At 43.3% G+C, this 20,691-nt stretch overlaps 1 protein-coding gene across 1 annotated transcript in view; it reads left to right on the forward strand.

Annotated features, from left to right (window-relative positions):
* The window catches only part of arb2a (ARB2 cotranscriptional regulator A), a 148,354-nt gene that overhangs the window by 55,031 nt on the left and 72,632 nt on the right, over positions 1–20,691 (forward strand). The window contains exons 7-8 of the mRNA XM_079270899.1: positions 8,709–8,927; positions 20,066–20,185. Of these exons, the coding sequence (XP_079127025.1) occupies positions 8,709–8,927; positions 20,066–20,185 (339 nt within the window). The remainder of the gene's footprint in view (positions 1–8,708; positions 8,928–20,065; positions 20,186–20,691) is intronic.

The raw sequence follows: 20,691 nt of genomic DNA on the forward strand, positions 1-20,691 counted from the left end.
TGAGCATTAACTGAAGGGCATGACCCTCTGCAGGCATATATGATGTGTGATGGTAAAACAGGTTTATTCCGTCTCCGCAATACTGTGACTTAACTCTTTGACCAGGTCACAGTGACATCAAGGGAAGCACCTGGCTGGGTGTATCCATGGTTCATTGTGGGGCAAACTAAGAACAAAGGGATTTGTAAACAGGCCATAAAGCGCCTTCAGGTTATCGTAAAGACAGGACAGTATGCTTCAAAGGAAAACATCTGCCGTGACTTGTTTTCTTCTTCTGTCTTCTTTGTTTATTCTTGTTTGCGAAGCAAGATAACGGCATGCTGGCTGAGCATGAATGTCCATGCATTTGACTGTGTTGTCAGAGCACCTCTTGCAGATGACGGTGATGTATCTGTGAGACTGTTCTCTTTGCTTGCAAGCAAATATATTGACTTTACAAACTTTGATCGTTCATCCAGACTCTGTTTTATTTTATATTAATTGAAAACTTTGACACTCTTCTCCCGACTATTCATAGAAATATTCCACAACAATACACACATGGACTTCTTCTGCCATGGAGATTTGTATGTGCTGAGGCCTGTGCATGCATGTATACATATGTTCATGAGTCTACAGTGTTTAGATGTGTCCTGCCATTGACCCCGACCAGCTCAGTCTGTACATATGGCCATGCGTCTCGCACCCACCGTGTGTGTGTGTGTGTGCGTGTGTTCGTGTGTGTTGACGCGCTAACTACCTGTCCAGATGGTGAAGTAGAAACATTCATTGTCGGTGCTCTTCAAGAATTTCACATGGTGGTGGAATTTCTTTACTTCAGTCGAACTGAACGGCAGACTCCTTTTTGGTGTCATTTAGTTTCAGTGTTATCTTGATCAACATAGATGGACATTTCATTGCAGAGGTCAGATGCCTTATTTTTGTCTCGTTCATCAATGAGATTTTGAAAAGCAGCCAGATACTTTGTCTTTCATACCCATCATCACGATGATCATCATCGTTCCTTCCTTCCTAGGCTCATTGAACTCAGGCTTTGCCGTTCCTCCTTCCTTCCGTGGACAGTTATTAGTGGCCTTCAGGACACGGTTGCTCCTGGGATGCTTTCCTCTCCTCCCACCTTTCCTCTTTTTGTAGTTTCCCCCCTCTCTGCTCTCCTCTCTCTCTCTCTGATTCATACATTAAATAGTTAGGCAGGAGGGTATGGAGGCACCTATCATTCCATGATCTATATCTCTCTGTGCCCTCATTAAAAATACATGTGTATGCTTAGGGGAGACAATATAGAAAATATAAATCAAAATGCTAACGGCATCAGAATAAGCCTCCTGTATTTATTTCCCCATAGCGTTCCCTCTGAGGGAAGAGGACTCTTCCTGCGTACTGTATTTCCTTTGCTGTGTATGTGGCAAGCACATGTTTGACACTCTAATATTAAAGTACACTGGAAATATTGTTTGTTTATTATGCAGGTGATTTGATCATCTGCCCAAGCGACATTGCTGGCTGAGACATTGCTTATCATAACATTTCATTTTGGGATTTTTTTGTTTCATTTTGTCTAATTGTATAAGGTTTTAATGTAAAAAGATCGAATCAAACTTTCATCATGGTGAGACAGCTTTAAAATATCAGTGTTGCTGAGTTAATATTCACAGTTGTGTCTCTGCGAATGACACGCTGGTCTTCTGTAAAAAAAAACAAATAAATAAATAAATAATTTGACAAATGACTTGTGTAACATTTACTTGCACAATCGATAGCTCTGACAATTTCCACCTGGAAGGTGATTAATGTTACATCCACCCCCAATCTAACAACCCCCAGCCCCAACCCTGCACCTCCCTCTGTGTGTGTGTCGTGCTGAGAGCAGATGAATCAGGCCTCCGAACGATGTGCGTGTCAGTGTACGTGTGTGTGTGGGTGTGTTTGTGTGTGTATTTATGTGGCACTGTCTGTCCAGACGCTCGGATGCTTGATCAACCATTGAGCAGGGATAGTGACTGAACAAATTCACAGATCCACAGACGTCGAGCATGGCAAATAATTGACGCATAAACTGGCTTTGGCATTGCATTGAGTGAGTTACTCCACAGTGTCTGCTTGAGTGTCTTTATGTCTATCCTTTCACTAAGGTGCTGAAAATAGACAGGTCGGGAGGAGCGAGACAGGAAGAGAGAAATAGAAAGTGAAACGGAGAGAAAGAAATGTAAATGCGAGCATGAAAAGCAACTGAGGCATCGGGGATCTGAAGCTGTGCTATTCTCTTCACTTCCTCCACCCCACCGCTCCTCTTTGAACTCATTTATAAATATTCAGCTCTACATATAAACAATATCCAAATGAGCCCAGACATCCATGCCAAGGTTAAAAACTCTGCTGCTTGTTTCAGACAAAACTACTTGACTAACTCAAAAGGTTGGCCTCTTATTCTGACCTAAACTATTTGTGCTCATTAAGATCAAGAAAAAGATAATCATTACCACAGAGTCTTATTTACTTTGACCAAATTAGTGTGCGACTACATTAGTGGAAGCCAACACCGAACGCAGTCTTTGAACTTGAAGTGAAAAGTTTAATTTAGAATCTTAATTAAATGTGTACTCTTTACAAGAGGAGAAACCCAAGCAGTGGGCAATTTGTTTGAAATTAACTCAGGGGGCAGATGGGGAGATGAAGCTTCAGTTTGTCTTACTTTTCTCATGTCAACATTTGTGTTGGCTTTTCCATTGATTGCTTAAACATACATGGGTTGAACAGAGCATCACATATAGAGTTTAGCTCACGTATCTCATGTGTATGTATTGCATTTTATGCCACCCAATTTAGGTGTAATTTAAGCCCGTTCTCTTGTTATCAATTGTTACATTATGCTGTCTTTTTTTAAGGAAACTATGATACTAATATTTTAGGTCTTCTCCGCAAGTACTCGCATGGCCCCTGGGTATTGCTAGTTATCAACAGGATGATTGATTTTGTGCTGACAGGCTGATGACAATCCCGTCTCATCCGCTCTCACATCACCAAAGATCCACACACGTCTTTTCATAGCCCCACTGGTACAGTAAGTGCTGTCCCACCCTGCTGCTCTCAGAGAAGCGTCGCTGTGTGTTTGCTTGGGTATGGGGGGTCTCCAGACTGGTGCTCTGTTAAAATGAGAAAGGGGGCACCGTGACTTAATCTGACATTACTGTGCGATCTGTGTGGTATCTCAGCCTCAGGGAGAGGAGGAGTGGGAAAAATAGAGAGAGAGAAAAGAGGGGGAACTGATGGATAAAGGGGACCCTGCATGCAAAGAAAAAAGAAAAAGCTCACGTAGAGACGGAGACAGGCAAGGTCACACAGAGCAGGGTGGCCCTGACAGGGAGGGAGAGTGAGAGTGTACTTGTTATTACAGTATTTACCTCCCCTCTCAGCTCCTTCATGTCTCTTTATTGAGGAACAGTCTGTGTTTTTGATATCTGTTAGGAGTTTTGTACTTGTATTTGATGTCAATTTAGCAACTGAAATGGAAACAAATGATGATGCCAATGCTTTGCTCTCGCTTATTCTCCAACTGAGCATTTCTTCCCGGTCGGCCATTGTGCCTCGTTTAGATCTCGAACCAGACTGTAGCCTGCAGACATGCCTCCCCTCCTCCTCATCTTATTGGATATGCCATGCAGGGTGACCCTTTCTCCCTTGTCAGTCAAGCCTGAGCAGCGAATCGGGAGCGGCGTGTTGCTGAAACAAGGAAGTGGAGCAAAGGCTGTTGAGAAAAGGGAGCGCCGTTTGCCTCAATCCTAACAGCCCCCCCGACAGAAAACTAATAAAGTAAGCTGCCCGAGATCCAATTTCAATGGAAACCTACAGACTGCACGCTGATTCTCAAGATGTAAGATGCATATGCACAGATACATAAATGCACTAAAATGCAAGTGCAATGCGAAGAAGAGCATTTATATGCTTCTATTCAGCAAACAGCCACACATACAACCTCAAATTCATGCGACCATACCATCCACTTTCCTCACCGCACGCACCCGTGACCGCTATCAGCCATGCTTTGTACCTGTCAAGTGCTGTCCTTTTCCCTGTGCCCAAAGCCCTGCTCACTACATGAGAGCTCTCACATCAAAGCTTCGCTGAGCTCCGCATGCACAGATGAAACACCCTCTCACTCCGGCCGCCTCTCTCCCCGATCCCGCACATTAGACACATTTCATTTCATTGCAACGGCACTGGAAAAATAGAGGTGCCGCTGTCTTAAAGGGACATCTTATTTACTCTCTCTCTCTCGCACTTGTGCACTCACTTACATGTGGACTCACACACGGAGACACACACACACACACTATCCGCTTTCTTTTCAAGTAATGTGACTGAAAGGGAAAATAATGATCTGTTACCATCAAAGTTCTAGTGGACAAGCGGCATCTAATTTGACCATACAAAGGGCACATCATTGTCATCAAAGAGTATTGACAACACTGTGAAGACAGTGACTTCAGTTATGTCATCATAAATGACAAATAATACTTCATATAATATTTATATTGCAGCTTCTTATGTTTTCTTTAATTCAATTACTGTTTTTCTCAATACCATGGAGATAGTGACGAGCATTTGGCTGTTCAGAGACCTACACAATGCTGCATGTGGGAAGATCGCACGACGATGGAGGAAGGGTTTCATCACGATGATGAGACGAGCCCTGGTTTCCTTAGCAGCGACAGCCTTTGTTGTGCTATCTGGTGCGGGACAGGCCGACAAAGGAGCTAAGGAGCGTCCGGACCGGGGTGATGGGGGTGGGATGCCCCCACCCCCCTAAAGGGGTCGGGGCGACCCTCTTGACCGCTGGCCCCAGGGCAGGAACGCAGTGTGGTGGTGGCACAGGGGCACCCACAGGGCATGGGAAGAGACTTAGCCTGCATACTGCAGCAGAAAGACGAGACTGACCCAACGCTTGAGGACCGTGTGTATGTGTTTCATTTGAGACGGTGTGTGTGTATAGGACAAAGGCAAAATGACCCGATGTTAGCAATGTGTGAGAGAGAGATTTAGCGGGATAAAAAGCAGGATGACCCAAGGTTTGCAGTGTGCATTTGTGTAAGATTCACACTTTGACAGCACATCACAACACAAAGATCAGATTTAGCAGGTGTAACCAGTGTGTGTGTGTGTGTGTGTGTGTGCGTTTGTGGGAGAGACTTAGCAGTTAGCTAGAAACACAAAGACCGAATGACCTAACTCTACAATGGTGTATGGAGAGATTTAGCAAAGACTAGGATGATGAACATTAGCTCTGTGGGAGAAATTAGTTCTGTGGGATTTTGGGGTTAGGGTTGACATTGTGCTGTTTAATTTGATTATCATATATTTACTTCTAAATCCTGATATTTTGTAGATAGGTTGGTACAATTAGACAATCACACTAGTAAGTAATACAATTTTATTAATTTATTATTTTACATAAAAAAGATATAAGATTTACATTTATAATTGAGAATTATTTAAATTGAAGTTCAAATATGTATACATTTTTCCACAATAGCTTGCGTGCTCAGTCCATCAGCCTAGACTCGGTTGTATATTTGGTTGATGGAGAGAAGAATAAGCGTAGGAAGTGTCTGGACAGGGACAGCAGTGCTTTCGACCTCTGTGTTCAAATAAATGATGGTTTCCGACATAGAGGTGATGTCATCTCCACACTAAGTACGACAACACTAGTCGCCTTTACAGCGATGTCCTTCTGGGTGACTGGACAGCTGAAAGGGTTAGCACTGTTAGCTCGGTTAGGTGTGTTCGCCTCTTCATAAGAAAGGCCACGGGCTACAGGCCACTCAGGGTTAGCAAGAGGACGCTAAAGGCTAGGAACCGGGCCACTTGAGGTTACCAATAGTCTGCTCAAGGCCAGAAAGGGTTATTGACCAGTAAGATCACTGGAGACTAAACATGGTCGTAGGCCACTCAGGGCTAGCATTAGAACATGTGGGCCAGTGTTGCTAAACTATTAACTCTTGGCCCTGTGAACCAGGATTAGGGGAAAGGAGAAATGCACACAAAGTTATGTGATGGTGGTTAAGTGTTTCTTGTTATTTTTTCTCTCTGTCGTTCTTTTACAGGACATATTTTGGCAGCGCGCTCTGCATTCATTTAGTCATATTTTAGTTTTTCATAAATATTTGCACTGATCAGTATTGAGTTTAATCATTTATTGATTTCAAATTTGATCTTGTTTTCATGATGTTGCTGCCTTGGGTTAAACTTGTCTCGTCAGTTATTTTATCAGGCTGCCACCAGTGGGCAGTGGCACAAAGCTGGTGTCGATCTGGTTGTACTACATCTCCCTGTCTCTCCTTTCCTTCTCGATTCATCTTTGTCTTATCATTTTATCTATCCATCAATCTATATCCTTCCTCTCTGCTTCTCACTCTTTCTTTCCTCTCTGTCTTCCTCTGTTCTTTGTCATCGGGCGATCCATCTGTCTGAATGTGTGCTTGTGCGTCTGAACTTCTGCATTTTGTGTGCAAATGTCTCAGTGATGTCTGCAGGCTGAGTCAAGTCTCACTAATAGATCCTCATCTCTTTCCTCTCCAACTTCACTTTTCCCTTTGTACATATGTACACACAGACTTGTAAAAAATCCACGTTTGAAGAAACATCATCGACGTAGAATTTGCATACACACTATAAAGTGGACATGTCGTTTTTTCAAGTCATAAATCACTTGCTAAATTACCATTAGACTTGCTGTACCTTGGAGTAAAATACAAAACTTCATTCCATCATCACGCAGATGCGGTTCTGCAGCATGGATCTTTTTTAAAGTGGAATTAGAATTTCAAAACACATATGTTGAATTTTAAGTAAAAGCTAATGGAATAGTAAAATAATTTTAGATTTTAATTCCAAAATGTAATCATTTGCAATTTGATCATGTCCAATTTTCTCCTGGCTTGAAAATGCTGTCTTAAGTTTCTGATCTTTATATTCATACGTCTCACAAATATGTCCAGCGAGGGGAGGAGAGCCTTGTCTGAATTTGAAAGGGAGCGAGAATCAAACAAATTTTATAATCTGAATAAGTGAGAACGTGTCATTTTGCCGTTGTCAACACACGGCAGGTGCTAAGGGAAGGGGTGTGTGGCAGGTTTGATGTTGATAGGCACAGGAGAGACACACACACACTCATGCTGCGCCAACGGAAGACAAGCATGTTAACACTTATTACGGAAGAGGAGACATACCGCCTTGAGAGGACAGTGTGTGTGTGTGTGTGTGTGTGTGTGTGTGTGTGTGTGTGTGATGGCGATTTGCGGAGGAAGTTGAGCGACACTGCCTCTCTTAACTCCTTTTCACATCTCCTACACTTCTTTTTTTCAGCCCTGATGTCTTTGGTACTCCTTAGTGTGTTTCTTTTTGTGTGTATGTGTGTCTGCACAGGCGTATACCCATACGTATTGGGGGGGTGTGTGTGTGTGTGTGTGTGTGTGACAATGGGGGTTGTGGGTGAAAAGTGTAACAGGAATCCATCCATTTCCTGCTTTAGTTTCAGAGTGCTTTTGACAATAAACAGTTAATTAAAATGACTTCAGAGTTGAAGCAGTCACCAAAGGCTGCTAGAAAACTTCCTTTTCTCCGCAATGCGTTTCACTTCTGTCATCCTTTGTTTTTATAACCACTTGCGTTTCTTTTCTTTTTTTCTCTTTTTTTAATTCACATATAATTATTAATTCACATATAATTTCCTTGTGAAAACTTTCACATCTATTGCAACATTTGTAGACGTTCTGACAGGTTTGAAGTCCTGTACACAGAAGAACATGAACATGCACAGATACGTATTGTGGCTAACTCTTTTGTTGAGTGATGGTGGGATCGATTGGGTTTGATATTAAGTGACACATGGCCTTTGGAGTCACTAAATGCTACTCACCGACTGAAACCACCGGCGCTGAATTTCAATCCCCCAGTTACTTCCCAGGCTTGTCCCTGCAGTGACACACTCTCCTCTGTCTCTTTCTCGAGCATTTCTTTCAGTCTGGATTTGCGTTATTACCCCAGTCGTCTCACAATCTGCGTGTTGTTATGTTATTATTTCCTCATAGATATCCACGACCAAGCTCTTTCTTAAACTTGAGCCCCTATCAGACCTCGACTGAGCAGGAAAGTGTTTAAGCTTCAATGTAGCGGAGATTATCACGCAGTGTTGTATCAGCTTTCCTCAGTAGGTTTGACCAAATTAATACAGTCTCTTTCTGTTAGTAACAAACAATTAACTACACTGTTTTGTAAACATTACATTTTAGGTTTAATAAAGCATATTTCTGCATTTCAAATGTAATTCTTTTTTTTATTTAATTTTGGGAATTACAAAGGAATAAAAATACGCAATCATCATTGGTGCCTGTTTAATGTGAATTTTCTACAGATCTCCTTTTCTCTCTGACACACACACAACACACACACTCGTCATTATTTTTGCCGAAGATATATTTACTATATTTCATATACAGTATAGAGTCTGTATAGAGTCTGTATTTTTTTGTCTAGTTTTATATTATATATTATATTATACAGCACTTTGTTATAATATAAGGTCTATACATTTACAGTTTGTTGTATTATACTATACATCAATGAAAGCAATGAATATATCAAATATTATAAATACTAACTGCAACATGAAACATGATTCGGATTTTTTTGGCTTTTTATCTGTTTTTTAGGAGGGCTACGGTGTGATGGTGCTCAACCCCAATGAGAACTACCTGGAGGTCGAGAAGCCAGCCATGTTCTCCCCCCTGCCCTCTCCCACTGAACCCTCCGACGAACCCGCTGAAAAGAGGGAACGCAAAGATGATAAAGAGGGCAAAAAGAAGAGGGAATTTTATGAGAAGTACCGTAACCCACAGAAGGAGACAGAGACCGAACGGATCCCTGTACGGGTAAGTCTGAGAGGGAGGGAAGGAGGGAGGAGAGAAAAAAAAGGAAGGCAGGAAGGAAGTGCTGGAAAGCCGCAGTGGAGGGACAGAAGAATAGATGTTTGTCAAAAGCAGACACGATGGGGGAGGTGGACAGACCGACAGTTTCGGGTCATGGAAGGAGGTAGGAGAAGAGACAGGTGAGAAAATGGGAGGGAGGAATTTGGGCAAGTTTGGAGATAAAAGTGGGAAGAAGGTGCGGGGACAAGGAAGGTGGGAGGCAGCTAGCTGAGGAAGCTAGGGAAGGAAATGTTAGGTAACAAGGGATGATGGGAGGCAGAGGGAGAAAGAAGGCTCTTGTGTGGTCAGCCTGTGTGTGAAGAGGTTGGCCGTGCGCCAGTCGCCTCTCAGTGAGCAAGTGTTAACCACATGGCTACCTCCCTCTCTCCCTCATCCTCGCCCTCTTTCCCTCTCTTTTTCTCTCTCAGATGGTGGGCTGGTCAGTGTAGCTCTGGCCCTTCACTCTTGTTGACCGCTGGGATTATTATCTCCCCAACACACACTCTGCAAACACACTGCAACATTCTTATCATGCTACACTGACTGTACACCCCCTAATTACACACACACACACACACACATTTATGCTTTGCACATACACTTGATTCCGCCAGTTTACCTTGTGGCCAAACAAAGGAAGCAACCATTTAAATAAATATGGTATAAGTGATGAGAAATTAAAACGATGTTGTCCTCTGCATAGATGTCTTTTGTTTTACCCCTGTCAACAGAATTCACATAATTTGCCTCCTCAATGGGGTCTAGCCATTTTAACTCTCTTCAAAGCGCTCATTCAGTAAGATTTTGAAGATTAAGGGCACAATAAGCTTGGGTTTTTCCCATCACAGGATTTCATATTCGACAAGTGCCCTCGTCAATTATCTGTGTCTTACTCTTGTTGATGGCGGTAGCGTCACAGCAGTGCATGTACCTGTGTGTGTGTGTGTGTGTGTGTGTGTGTGTGTGTGTGTGTGTGTGTGTGTGTGTGTGTGTGTGTGTGTGTGTGTGTGTGTGTGTGTGTGTGTGTGTGTGTGTGTGTGTGTGTGTGTGTGTGTGTGAGAAATGCGTCAGTCTCTGGTGTCTGACAAGAGTTCGGGATGTTTTGGGACTAGCGGGCGATGTGTGATCTGTCAACGCAGGCTTTTTTTCCTCTCACCCCTATAGCACCACCTTTACACACACTCTTAATACGGGATAATTAGCTGCAGTTCTATCGTACTCTATCACACTTCTTTGCTTGTGCGCTGGTGAACAGTCTGACGTGAAACTGACATGAAACTCTTCTGGTAAACACTCCATGTTTTTCATGCAGTCAAACTAACTTATATGTTTTTTCACTTTACACCAAAAATCAATAGTCAAAGTCCATCACTTATTTCATGTGAGCTTGTTATATCATATCCTAGTTGTGTGTGTGTGTGTGTGTGTGTGTGTGTGCGTGCGTGCGTGCGTGCGCGTGTGTCAATATGTCCATGTGTTGCCATCTACATTTAGTTCTACTTACGTCGATAGGAGTGTGTATTCAATTGTTTTCTTTTGAAAGTGTAACTTGATTGATTTTTTTTCTCCATATAGATATATTTCTCTTCGACTCTTACTCCCTACCTCGCGCCTTAAATCTATAACACTCAGTAACGTTAGCATTGTGCGATCGTTAACACTGTCCCAACCAAGGTTCCCCTATCCACTGAGGAAGCATGCAATATTATCCACATCTTGATATTGGGCTCAGCTTGCTTTCCCCATGCCTGCTTAATGCATGCCGGACAGGGTCAGATGCATTGAGGCAGGTATGCAGCAGTGGCGTGTCTTTTTGAGACTGCAGTGTCTCGGAAAGACTGTGAAGTTTAACAGTCTTGGCTTTTCTTCATGAGGTGGACAGACATCATAATGAGTAACTGAAGACTGTTACACACTGGCCCAGTGTCACGTCAAGTTCCTTTTCTGCTTAATATAAGTTCGCACATTGATAATTGATTTAGCAGCCTATAATAGTGCAGTATCCAGCGTTGCGGCACTTTTGAAGATTTGGTTAAAAAAAAAAAAAAATGCTTTCTCTATGTTTTTTTCAGACAAGCGGGTTAATTCAAAATGATCCTCATAAGCCAGAAAAGTAGGGGTCATGTAGGAGGTTTAGACTTTCAAGCCAAATTCACTTTTCCTTAGATGCAGGGATTGCAAGACTCGGGATAAAGATTAATGAGTTAGCAGGTTGGCTCTGTGTTGGTGCCCCTTGAATTTTGACCTTTGACCCAGAAGTCAGCAGGATGCTAGTGTGTATGACCTCTCCTCTACCGTCCACGCCTCCTCCTGCACTGCTTCACTTTCCCCTGCTCTGCCTCTGTCCACCCCAGAGTAAGCTGTCACACACATGCACACACACTCATGACACACACGCACACACACACAGAAAACACACACGCAGTAATGCATGGGCACACACATACCGACAGACAAAAGAGTAAAGGAGGTGGAAAAAGAACTAAGGATTTGACGTGTGTGTGTGTGTGTGTGTGTGTGTGTGTGAGAGGGCCCGTGTCTTGGGTGGGTGCTGTTCAAAAAGATGAAAACAGCCCTGCTAAAGAGGTTTGATTTGATCCACCACCCACTCCGACTAACGGAGGTGAAGGAGAGGGATACACACACAAACACACACCTTTTTTATTCACTAAAACTCTCACTCTAACTCCCGCTGAGCTGCCAGACCACCTGCACACAGCCATTCAGAAACAAACACACACACACACACTCAAACATATACCTCCACTCTTTTGTAATATAATGAAATATAACAGAAATACCATAAACCATACTTGAATTACCACCCGTCTTGCTCTGTATTTATACCTATAATACTTGCATTGTGCTTTTTTCTTTTTTTACTACATTGACTCACAAAGACTGACACACGCACACGCACGCAAGCTCCCTTATAGAGTTGAGTTGATTAATACGCTTCCTTACACACATTAATAAGCTCTTAACTGCTTTTAGGATTCTTACTTTTTAGCCTTGGGTTCATAGTGTGCAACCTCTCAACCTTATCTAATCCCTCTCCTCTCCTCCAGATCACACACCACTGGGCCATGTTTAGGGGGATGATGGTGGAGGCGGGAGAGAGAAAGAGAGGACATAAGGAGGGATGGAAGGATAGAAAGTCTGATCGGAGGGATGCTGATGAGGATAGTGGAGGGGCGGGGAGGGGGTTAGCACTTTGCCTTATAGAAGTTTGGGAGTTCACTTTACTCTGAATTTTAGCAGTAATCCAGTTAGCTATTTTCTGTCAGCCAAGCGGAGGAATGGCAGGAACAAAAGGCACATTCATGGGCTTAAGAAGCTTCCAAAGAGTTCACCCAAGGCTGGCTGGCTGGGATTAGGCCAGCAGGCCCTGGAAGGAAGAAGGAGAAAAAAAGAGCAAAGGGGACAAAAAACAGAGCTTCGCCTTCCTTTAAGCACCACTTATTTTTATAAATGACTGGAATACTTTTCTCTCTTTCTCCCTTAGTTGTTTTTTTTAATGCTTTTCCTTTTAGGATCTCAGATTGGAGGTTGTGCAGCGAGAGATAGACAGAGAGGCCCTCGCTCCAGCAGCATTTTGACCTCGTGGATTGAGGCTATTCCTTGTTTGTTTTTTCTCCCACTAAATTCAGCTTCAGTGCAACTTCAAAAATGAGATATCTGTATGATTTGAGATTGGTGGGCGTTGAATGCTTTCACTATGACATTCCCGACCTTTTCTCTACAAGTATTCCTTTTTCACAATCAAAGCACATATTGGGGCCCTTCAGTGTGCTGGTGTTTCCACTCAAGGCATCATTTAATTACCTTGTGTTTAAGCTTCTTTTTTTTTACCTCTCACTCTGGTTATAGTAGATGTAAGACCTTCTCCTAAAGTGAGGAAATACGAGTTTTGACGGATGTCTTTTACTGTCTCAACTTATCTGATTGATGTGGATTGTTCAGAGTGTGCTTCCTAAAGGAAGGGGCATCCATTATTTAGGTCGTGCCTCTCCAAGACCCCCATTATTACCAGCTGCAGCTGTCCACAGTGGCAGACTGAGATCCTTGTCCTTCTCTGTGTTTAGCAGATGACGTCCTGTTTCCCCATGTTCACGCTGTACTACAAAACGTCCCGAGGAGTCGCTGACGCACACACACCATGCTTACACTTACACACCAAAACTTGATTATAAACATTAGGACATGGACACACAAGAACACACACTGGTAATTGTATTTGACATGGTGCTGCAGTGTTTCTCTATGGGACTGGGTTCATGCTCATTGTCACCTTCACCCCATTGCCCCATTCTGTGGCCCACAAGCAATTATACAGACAGGGTTTATTTGACCTTTGCCCGGTGGTTGTGCTGAGAAGTAAGGCTCAGCATATCCAAGGACAGGTAGGGACTTGATTAACCTCTGAACTTGGTCAGAGGAGAGGTCAATAACCAGGGCTAGAGGGCAGCTCACCTGCTTGCTGCAGAGAGCAAATTGGCTGGATGCCATCTTTGTATCTGTGTGAGTGTGGTAGAGGAGAAAGCTTTGAACTGTGTGCACGTGTATCTGTCTTTATGAGCTACGTTTTCATGTTAAGGCCACAGTACAAGTGTGTGTGTGTGTGTGTGTGTGTGTGTGTGTGTGTGTGTGTGTGTGTGTGTGTGTGTGGACATACATTCAGATGTATCTTATTGTGTTTGAAAATAAGTGTAACGGTGAATGCGTTTTACTTCTCAAAGTTTTAAAGGGGAGTTAGATTTTGTGCTTGTTAGTGTTGTGTGTAGTACATAACATCTGTATGTGAGAACACATACCTTTTGTGTTTGTGTGTTTGCTCAAGGCAGAACCAGTGTAGTGGTCTCAGATCCCTGCTCCCAATCTTCTAGTCAGGTCAACCATCAAACACATCCATCCTGCTTCCTTCACACCTCCCCACCCACTGAGGTCTCTCTCTCTCTCTCTCTCTCTCTCTCTCTCTCTCTCTCTCTCTCTCTCTCTCTCTCTCTCTCTCTCTCTCTCTCTCTCTCTCTCTCTCTCTCTCTCTCTCTCTCTCTCTCTCTCTCTCTCTCTCTCTCTCTCTCTCTCTCTCTCTCTCTCTCTCTCTCGCTCTCTCTCTGTGCACACAACCCCATTGTGGATACAGGCTGACCCGAATAAAGACATACACAGACACACCACACACACGCATGCGCATGCACACAAACACAAACACAGCACCTCAGGGTCATCCTGGAACAAACACAGCCTTGTCTGCCTGCCCGCTCTCCTTTGCTTATGTCAATTAATGGCTCGCAGTAATTTCACCTGACAATCCGGGCGGCAGCGCGAGGCTAGAAGAGATGTCACAGCGATGACCTTTCTGGCCTGCAGCTGCTCTTTTCTAATAAAGACTCTCGCAAACCCACAGCAACTTCCTTTGTACTTTGTTAATGAGTTATTGATTTGAAACAATGCCCAGGCAAATATTGTCAGAGCAGACTGACCTCACCTAGGTCATGCTATTTCATTGTATACAGTCTGAGCCCGCTAATCTGCACGTGGGACGACATGGACGCTATAGTTTTTCTCTGGCTCCATCTCCCTCCGTCCCTCTCGCTCCCTCACTTTCTCTCTCCTCATACTGTATATTCGTCGAATAACACACCTACACATTTCCTCTCTCTCGCTCTGCACTCTCATACACCCGCGCACACAGTTTTCCCCCTCTTGTTAGTCTTGCACACGTTTTTCACCTCGTTCTCACTTTTCTCTGTCTCTTTCTCACATCATTATATTCCCAACTCTCCATAGGTACGATACTTGCTAATTACCCACAATGCCACAGTCATTATTTTCCCATCTCTGCCACTAATTTGCTCCATACCTTTCTTTCCCCCACTCTAGCAGACCCATCAGCTCCCAGACAGCTTCTAGCTAACTTCAGCTCTCTGTCGGCCTTAAAAGTAAAGGGAGTAAAGGAGGAAAAGACGAGAGGGAACGGAAAAAAAAGGAAAAGAGACGGCGAAGGAGTACACGTCCCAGACATTGATTAGAATGCAATTCCAAACAGGTGTCGTTGAGGCCCACTTTTTAATTGTGTGCGCAGAGTCATGTACGCAATCACGCACACACAGACTAACTTACTCTAATAACCTCTCTGCTAACACCAAACATGCAATTATGTACATTGCTTATTTAATATTGAATCATTAGGCCAAATGAAAACAATCCTGTTTTGATCAGGATATATTTAACAGTATAATTACTGGGGCTGCAGTTAGGTTTACTGTGGCCTGAGAGCAAGAGCGGACTGAGAGATTGAGAGAGATCGTTCAGCCAGTCAGTGTGTGTGTGTGTGTGTGTGTGTCTGGTGTCATTTGAGAAATTTGTTTCTACTTTTCTCATGCAGGAAGCAACTCTCTCATGGTATTGTTGTGTGTTTGTCGTACTTGTAATTTTACTTCAGCTCTCACTCTAACCCCTTGATATCATTTTTGCAAGATTAAAACCAGTACTGCCCAAGCCAAAGAGTCCAAACCCGATAAAGTTGTTTAGGGATCCCGTGACACTGTCCTGACACTTCTGGCTCCCACTGAACAGTTTGAGAGTAAGAAGTATAATGGCTCTTACCCACTAAATTCCTTCCGGTCCACACTGCTCACCATCTCCCAACCTGAAATTCCAGCTTCCTCCGAAGTGTTCTGAAGTCTTTTGTGTTTTGGATGAGGAGGAGGAGGAGGAGGAGAAGGGAGGTGCAGGGAGGTCTGAAGTGGTTGTTTGTCAGAGTGTGTTGATGTTGTTAGATTCATTGCTTCCTGTGTTGGTCAGACACTGCGTTTGTGTTGGCGTTGGGGCTGTTATTCTGGCTGCAGCGCGCTCCTCTCTCCCCTCTCCCTGCTTCTCATTACAGTGAATAAACACAGGGCAAGTAGTGGACCACTTTTCAGTGTGTGCACAAGTTTGCATCTGTGTGCATGCAATTATTTGTGGTTTAGGAACGGAGTGTGAGTTGTTATTGTGTAAGTAATGGAGAGAGCTAAATTGAACAAATTCTTGAAACTAGACAATTGGAAGGCAAACACATTCAACAAAGGAGTAACAGTTGGAACTACTTACGGACTAAAAGTGGGGTAGATAATCATGCTCAATGTCGTGTAGCAGGTTGTCTAGCTGGCAGTTTTTATGATGACTCAAGTGAAATGCATAATCAGAAGTGTGTCGCTTTGGCTAGCAGGCACTTGGCTAAAACCACATTTTTGTATATATATATATTAGGGGTGTAACGGTTCACAAAACTCACGGTTCGGTACGATACAGTGGAGCCACGGTTCGGTATGTTTCGGTACAGTAGAAAACTATAAATGCCAGAGAAATGTACTTGATTTTAAAATATATTTATTCATTACAACTAACATCATAAAGTGTTATGTAGTATTGTTACTTACATCTTGCAAAAGAGATTTTTAATCTCAATGGGACTACCTGGTTAAATAAAGGTTTAAAAAAAAAAAAGAAAAATAAATTCTTTTTTTTTTTTTTTTTTTTTCCCAAACGTATTCGGTTCGTCATGCGTACCGAACCGTGAGCCTCGTACCGAACGGTTCAATACGAATACGCGTACCGTTACACCCCCTAATATAGATATATATATATATAGATATATATCTTTATATACAGTGTTATTTTCTTTGAGGGCTTCTGTAAACATGGAGTTTTTGCGCTTTTACCAAAAAGCTCATATCTCACAAGGCACTTCTGCATTGGCTTCACTCTTCAGAACCGGAGGAAAACTTTAGCCTGGCTTTCTTGTGTGTCTCTCTCAGTAGTGGGGTCCTCCTGGTTCTCCTGCGAGTTGAGTTGGTGATGGATTGTCTGAGTTGAAGTCGTGGTACTGTACCTTGTGTCTGGAGATCAGCTTGAATCTGTTCTGCAGTTGTCCGAGGTCCATCCTCCACCATTTGAACAATCTTCATACATCTTTATGCTGCAATCTTTAAGCAGGTTTTCTCTAGCGTCCTCTTCCAGGGAGGTTGGCGACAGCACCGTGGCCTTAAACCTCTTGATAACATTGCGCACGGTGGACACAGGGACATCAAGGTCTGGAGATGGACTTGCTGCTCTTCTCTCTGACCTCCTCAGAAAATTCTCTCTTTGAATGAGTGATTGTTATATTGCCGGCATCTGTCACTCACCTGCTTGAAATCCAATTATTTCTTGCAACTTCTAAAAAGGTTCCAGTGATATTGTTCGGACCATTTCTGTGTGGAATATACTCAGCTTCAGTATTTTTTTATATTTCAGCTTTTTTGTTCCATGTTTATGAATTCCAGGTCCAGAGCTGAGAGCTATGACTCTCTCTCTCTCTCTCTCTCTCTCTCTCTCTCTCTCTCTCTCTCTCTCTCTCTCTCTCTCTCTCTCTCTCTCTCTCTCTCTCTACTTTCTCCTTTTCTCTCGCTCTCTCTGCCATTTTATTTATTTTTCATAATAGTTAGCTGTCAGCATCTGGCGACTTTCTGGTCCTGAGACTGTCTAGTACGCAGATTCGTATTTTATATTCTCTGAGGGGACAGTATGGATCACCATATATTTGGTAAACACACACACAAACTGCACACACCCTCATATGTCCCTTGACAGTCATGGCTGAAAGATGTTGGCAACAGGTGTGCAGTTGGGATGCTATTCTGACAGTGCTGGCAGATACACACACACACACACACACGCACACACACGTACATACACAGTGCGAGGAGAAACTGTGGAAATAAATAAATAAGCTAAGATACTGTGTGAGAGCTGGTGACAGGAAGCCGGTCTCGCAGGGCGGTGCGCTCCACTGCAGCTAATTAACCCCAGGAAATAATTGCAACAATATGCAAATGCTGTTTAGATAATTCACTACACTGCCATGCCAGGTAGTCAGTCACTCTGTTGCCTGCCACTGAGGGTGGAGGCAAATATTGTGTGTTGTTGGGTGATGGAGTCAGGAGCATGGGGAGACTAATTTGCCACCATTAAGACATCAGCTATGCAATATGCGTCTTTTAATTATTTGTATTGAAAGTATATGGATAAATATAAAACGCTCCTCCTTTCTCTTCATTATGTAAGTTATCACTCATTGACACAATTTGTCTGCAATCAGTTGATGTCAGCAGGATTATTAAGGAAGAAAATCTCTCTCTCTCTCTCTCTCTCTCACTCTCACTCTCTCACTCTCACACACACACACACACACACATGAGGTGCTATGTACAGAAGCAAACCCTGCCTAATGTCTCCATGTCGGGCATTGTTACTAAAGGGTGGGTGGAGAGGTGGGCAAAACGGGAGACGGAGGAGTGTAAAGGAGAGCAGGTGGGAACAGCGGAGGAGAAGAAGAAGGTAGAAGAGAGGGAAGGGGTGAGGGAGGGAGTGAGGGAGGCTAATGAGATGGGCATCACAGATGAAGGGTGACATGGCAGAGGAGAGACTTCAAAGGACTTTGATGTCACAGCCTTTCAGACAGACAACTCTGCTTCAGCCAGCATCTCCGTGCATGTAGGATAACACACACACACACACACACTCACACACACACTCACACTCGGGGCGCACTGATGGCAGAAGGGCAGGGCAGAGCGGAGTTGCCTGCTCTTGCATCACACTCTGTGAATTGAGGTGGGTGCTGACACTACAACCCCCTCATGCTAATCTAGCAGTAAATACAAACACTCTGACAGGTTAATTTACCTCTAGACAAACACAGCAACAAAAACACACAGCAGCACATCATCAAATAGTGGAAGCACACGCACACACACACACACACACTTGCACAAATATTTGTACACACAGATACACACAAGCAAAAACATCTCATCAAATCACAAGCTACCTTACTTTCTATGTAAGGTAAAGTTTCAACCATATTGTATGTAGCGTGTTCGTTCTACTACACCATCTCCTCAATTACCAGCTTTAGAAATGGGAATGTTGAAGTCATTATCTTTCTTTGAAATGCAAACACATTTATGGAAACTAACAAGAGAGTCTCTTAAGACACCTCTGTCCTTCACCTCACATCCATAATTATTTGTTTTGGAGTCGCATGGAACAGTTTGACACTCAATTAACAGATGAGTTTTCATTCTCTGTGTAGGCCATGTGTTTGTTTCATTTTGTATTTGTATATAGATGCTTATTAAAAGGATTGTGTGTGAATAGCGTGTTTGCATCCAGCATTGTGCTATCTTAAATACAGCGTGGCGTTGTGATCTAAGGATACAGGTGTGTCTAGTCGACAAAGCTCCATGTGTGGCGCAACCTCTTGTGGGAATGTATTGTTGATTTCTATTGTGAACCAGACAGTTTGATAGGAAATCAAAGTGTCAAATCAATGTCACAAGTTCATTAATGGATGCCCTTTTCTCGCCTGTACTTTTACTATTGTTCTTTCCAGCCCTGGATAATCGCCTACGTCTCTGGTTAATTAAACATGCCTTCTGGTTGTGTGTGCGTAGACCTGCGTGTGTGTGTGTGTGCGTGTGTGTGTGTGTGTGTGGGTGTGCGTGTGTGTGTGTGTGTGTGATCGTGTGCATGCAGATGAGAGTGGGAACATACGTGAGGGTTTGTGATTGTCCTCGCTGGTGCGAAACTGTGCTGTTTTGTTTATGCATGTGTATACGTCCTCCTTGTTTTTTTTCCTTTGACCTTCCCCTGGTGTCTTCCCATTATGCCTCTACTGGTGTATAGATGGGCCATCGATTCAGCAGCGGGCCACAAATTAAGATTTAAACGTTACGTCACCCAGACTATTGAGTTTTACATTTAGGGCATTTGCAATATGCAAGACTTATTGATTTACCAAAGTGTGGCTCTTTATAGAATCCCCTCCGGCCACCACCACTTTTTGTTTCTCTTTCATACCTTTACTTTCTGGCTGGCCCAGAGGTGCATGTTTCGATGCTGTAGCATTGAATTAAAAGAGTTTGATAACTCTATTGATGCTCCAGTCTTACTGGATGGAGACATATTTGTATATTTGTCGTTGCACAACTGAGTAAGTTGACAGCCTTCAAGCTCATGTGATTTCCATCAGTGTTTTTTGTTGGTGATATAACGTTAGAGTTTTTGTGTTGCAGGAAAATGGTTCCTCGGAGGAACACGTGCTGTACGTGTGGGACCACTTTGTGTCCAAAGCCGCAGCCAAGAATGTTTTCATCATGGCCCACAGCTACGGAGGGCTGTCTTTCGTTGAGCTGGTGAGTGTTTTAGTTTTCCGCGTGTCCTTTTTACCTCCCACCGACAAAGAGACGCACTGAAACAAAATGCACTCCTGTCAGTACAATCACTTACATACATGTTCGTGCTGGAAGAGCTGCATATTCCATATAAACCGTTGCATGAACTCAAATTTAAGTTTGCAACACCCATACATGCAGACGTGCAAATCAACTCCATATTGTTGAACACACATATATATGGAAACAAGAAGAAGAGTATTCACACTGGCCACCTCAGGGAGACAGGCACCAGAGTGAAAATGTGTAAAACCTGGTGGAACGATTCAAAATAAATCGCATTTAGTTTTGAAAAAGTACTGCCTCTGTAAACAATCTGGTTCATCCTTGTCCTTGGGCACTATCCACCGCCTCTACACATCAAGAACAGGAGGAAAACAGGGGGATGAAGAGGGCTGGATAAAGAAATGTAGTTCTGGCAATGCAACAACTGTGTTACTGTTAAACCAGATCTGCTGCAGAGCATG

The sequence above is a fragment of the Melanostigma gelatinosum genome (assembly GCF_949748355.1).
Source record: "Melanostigma gelatinosum genome assembly, chromosome: 6".
Classification (NCBI taxonomy): domain Eukaryota; kingdom Metazoa; phylum Chordata; class Actinopteri; order Perciformes; family Zoarcidae; genus Melanostigma; species Melanostigma gelatinosum.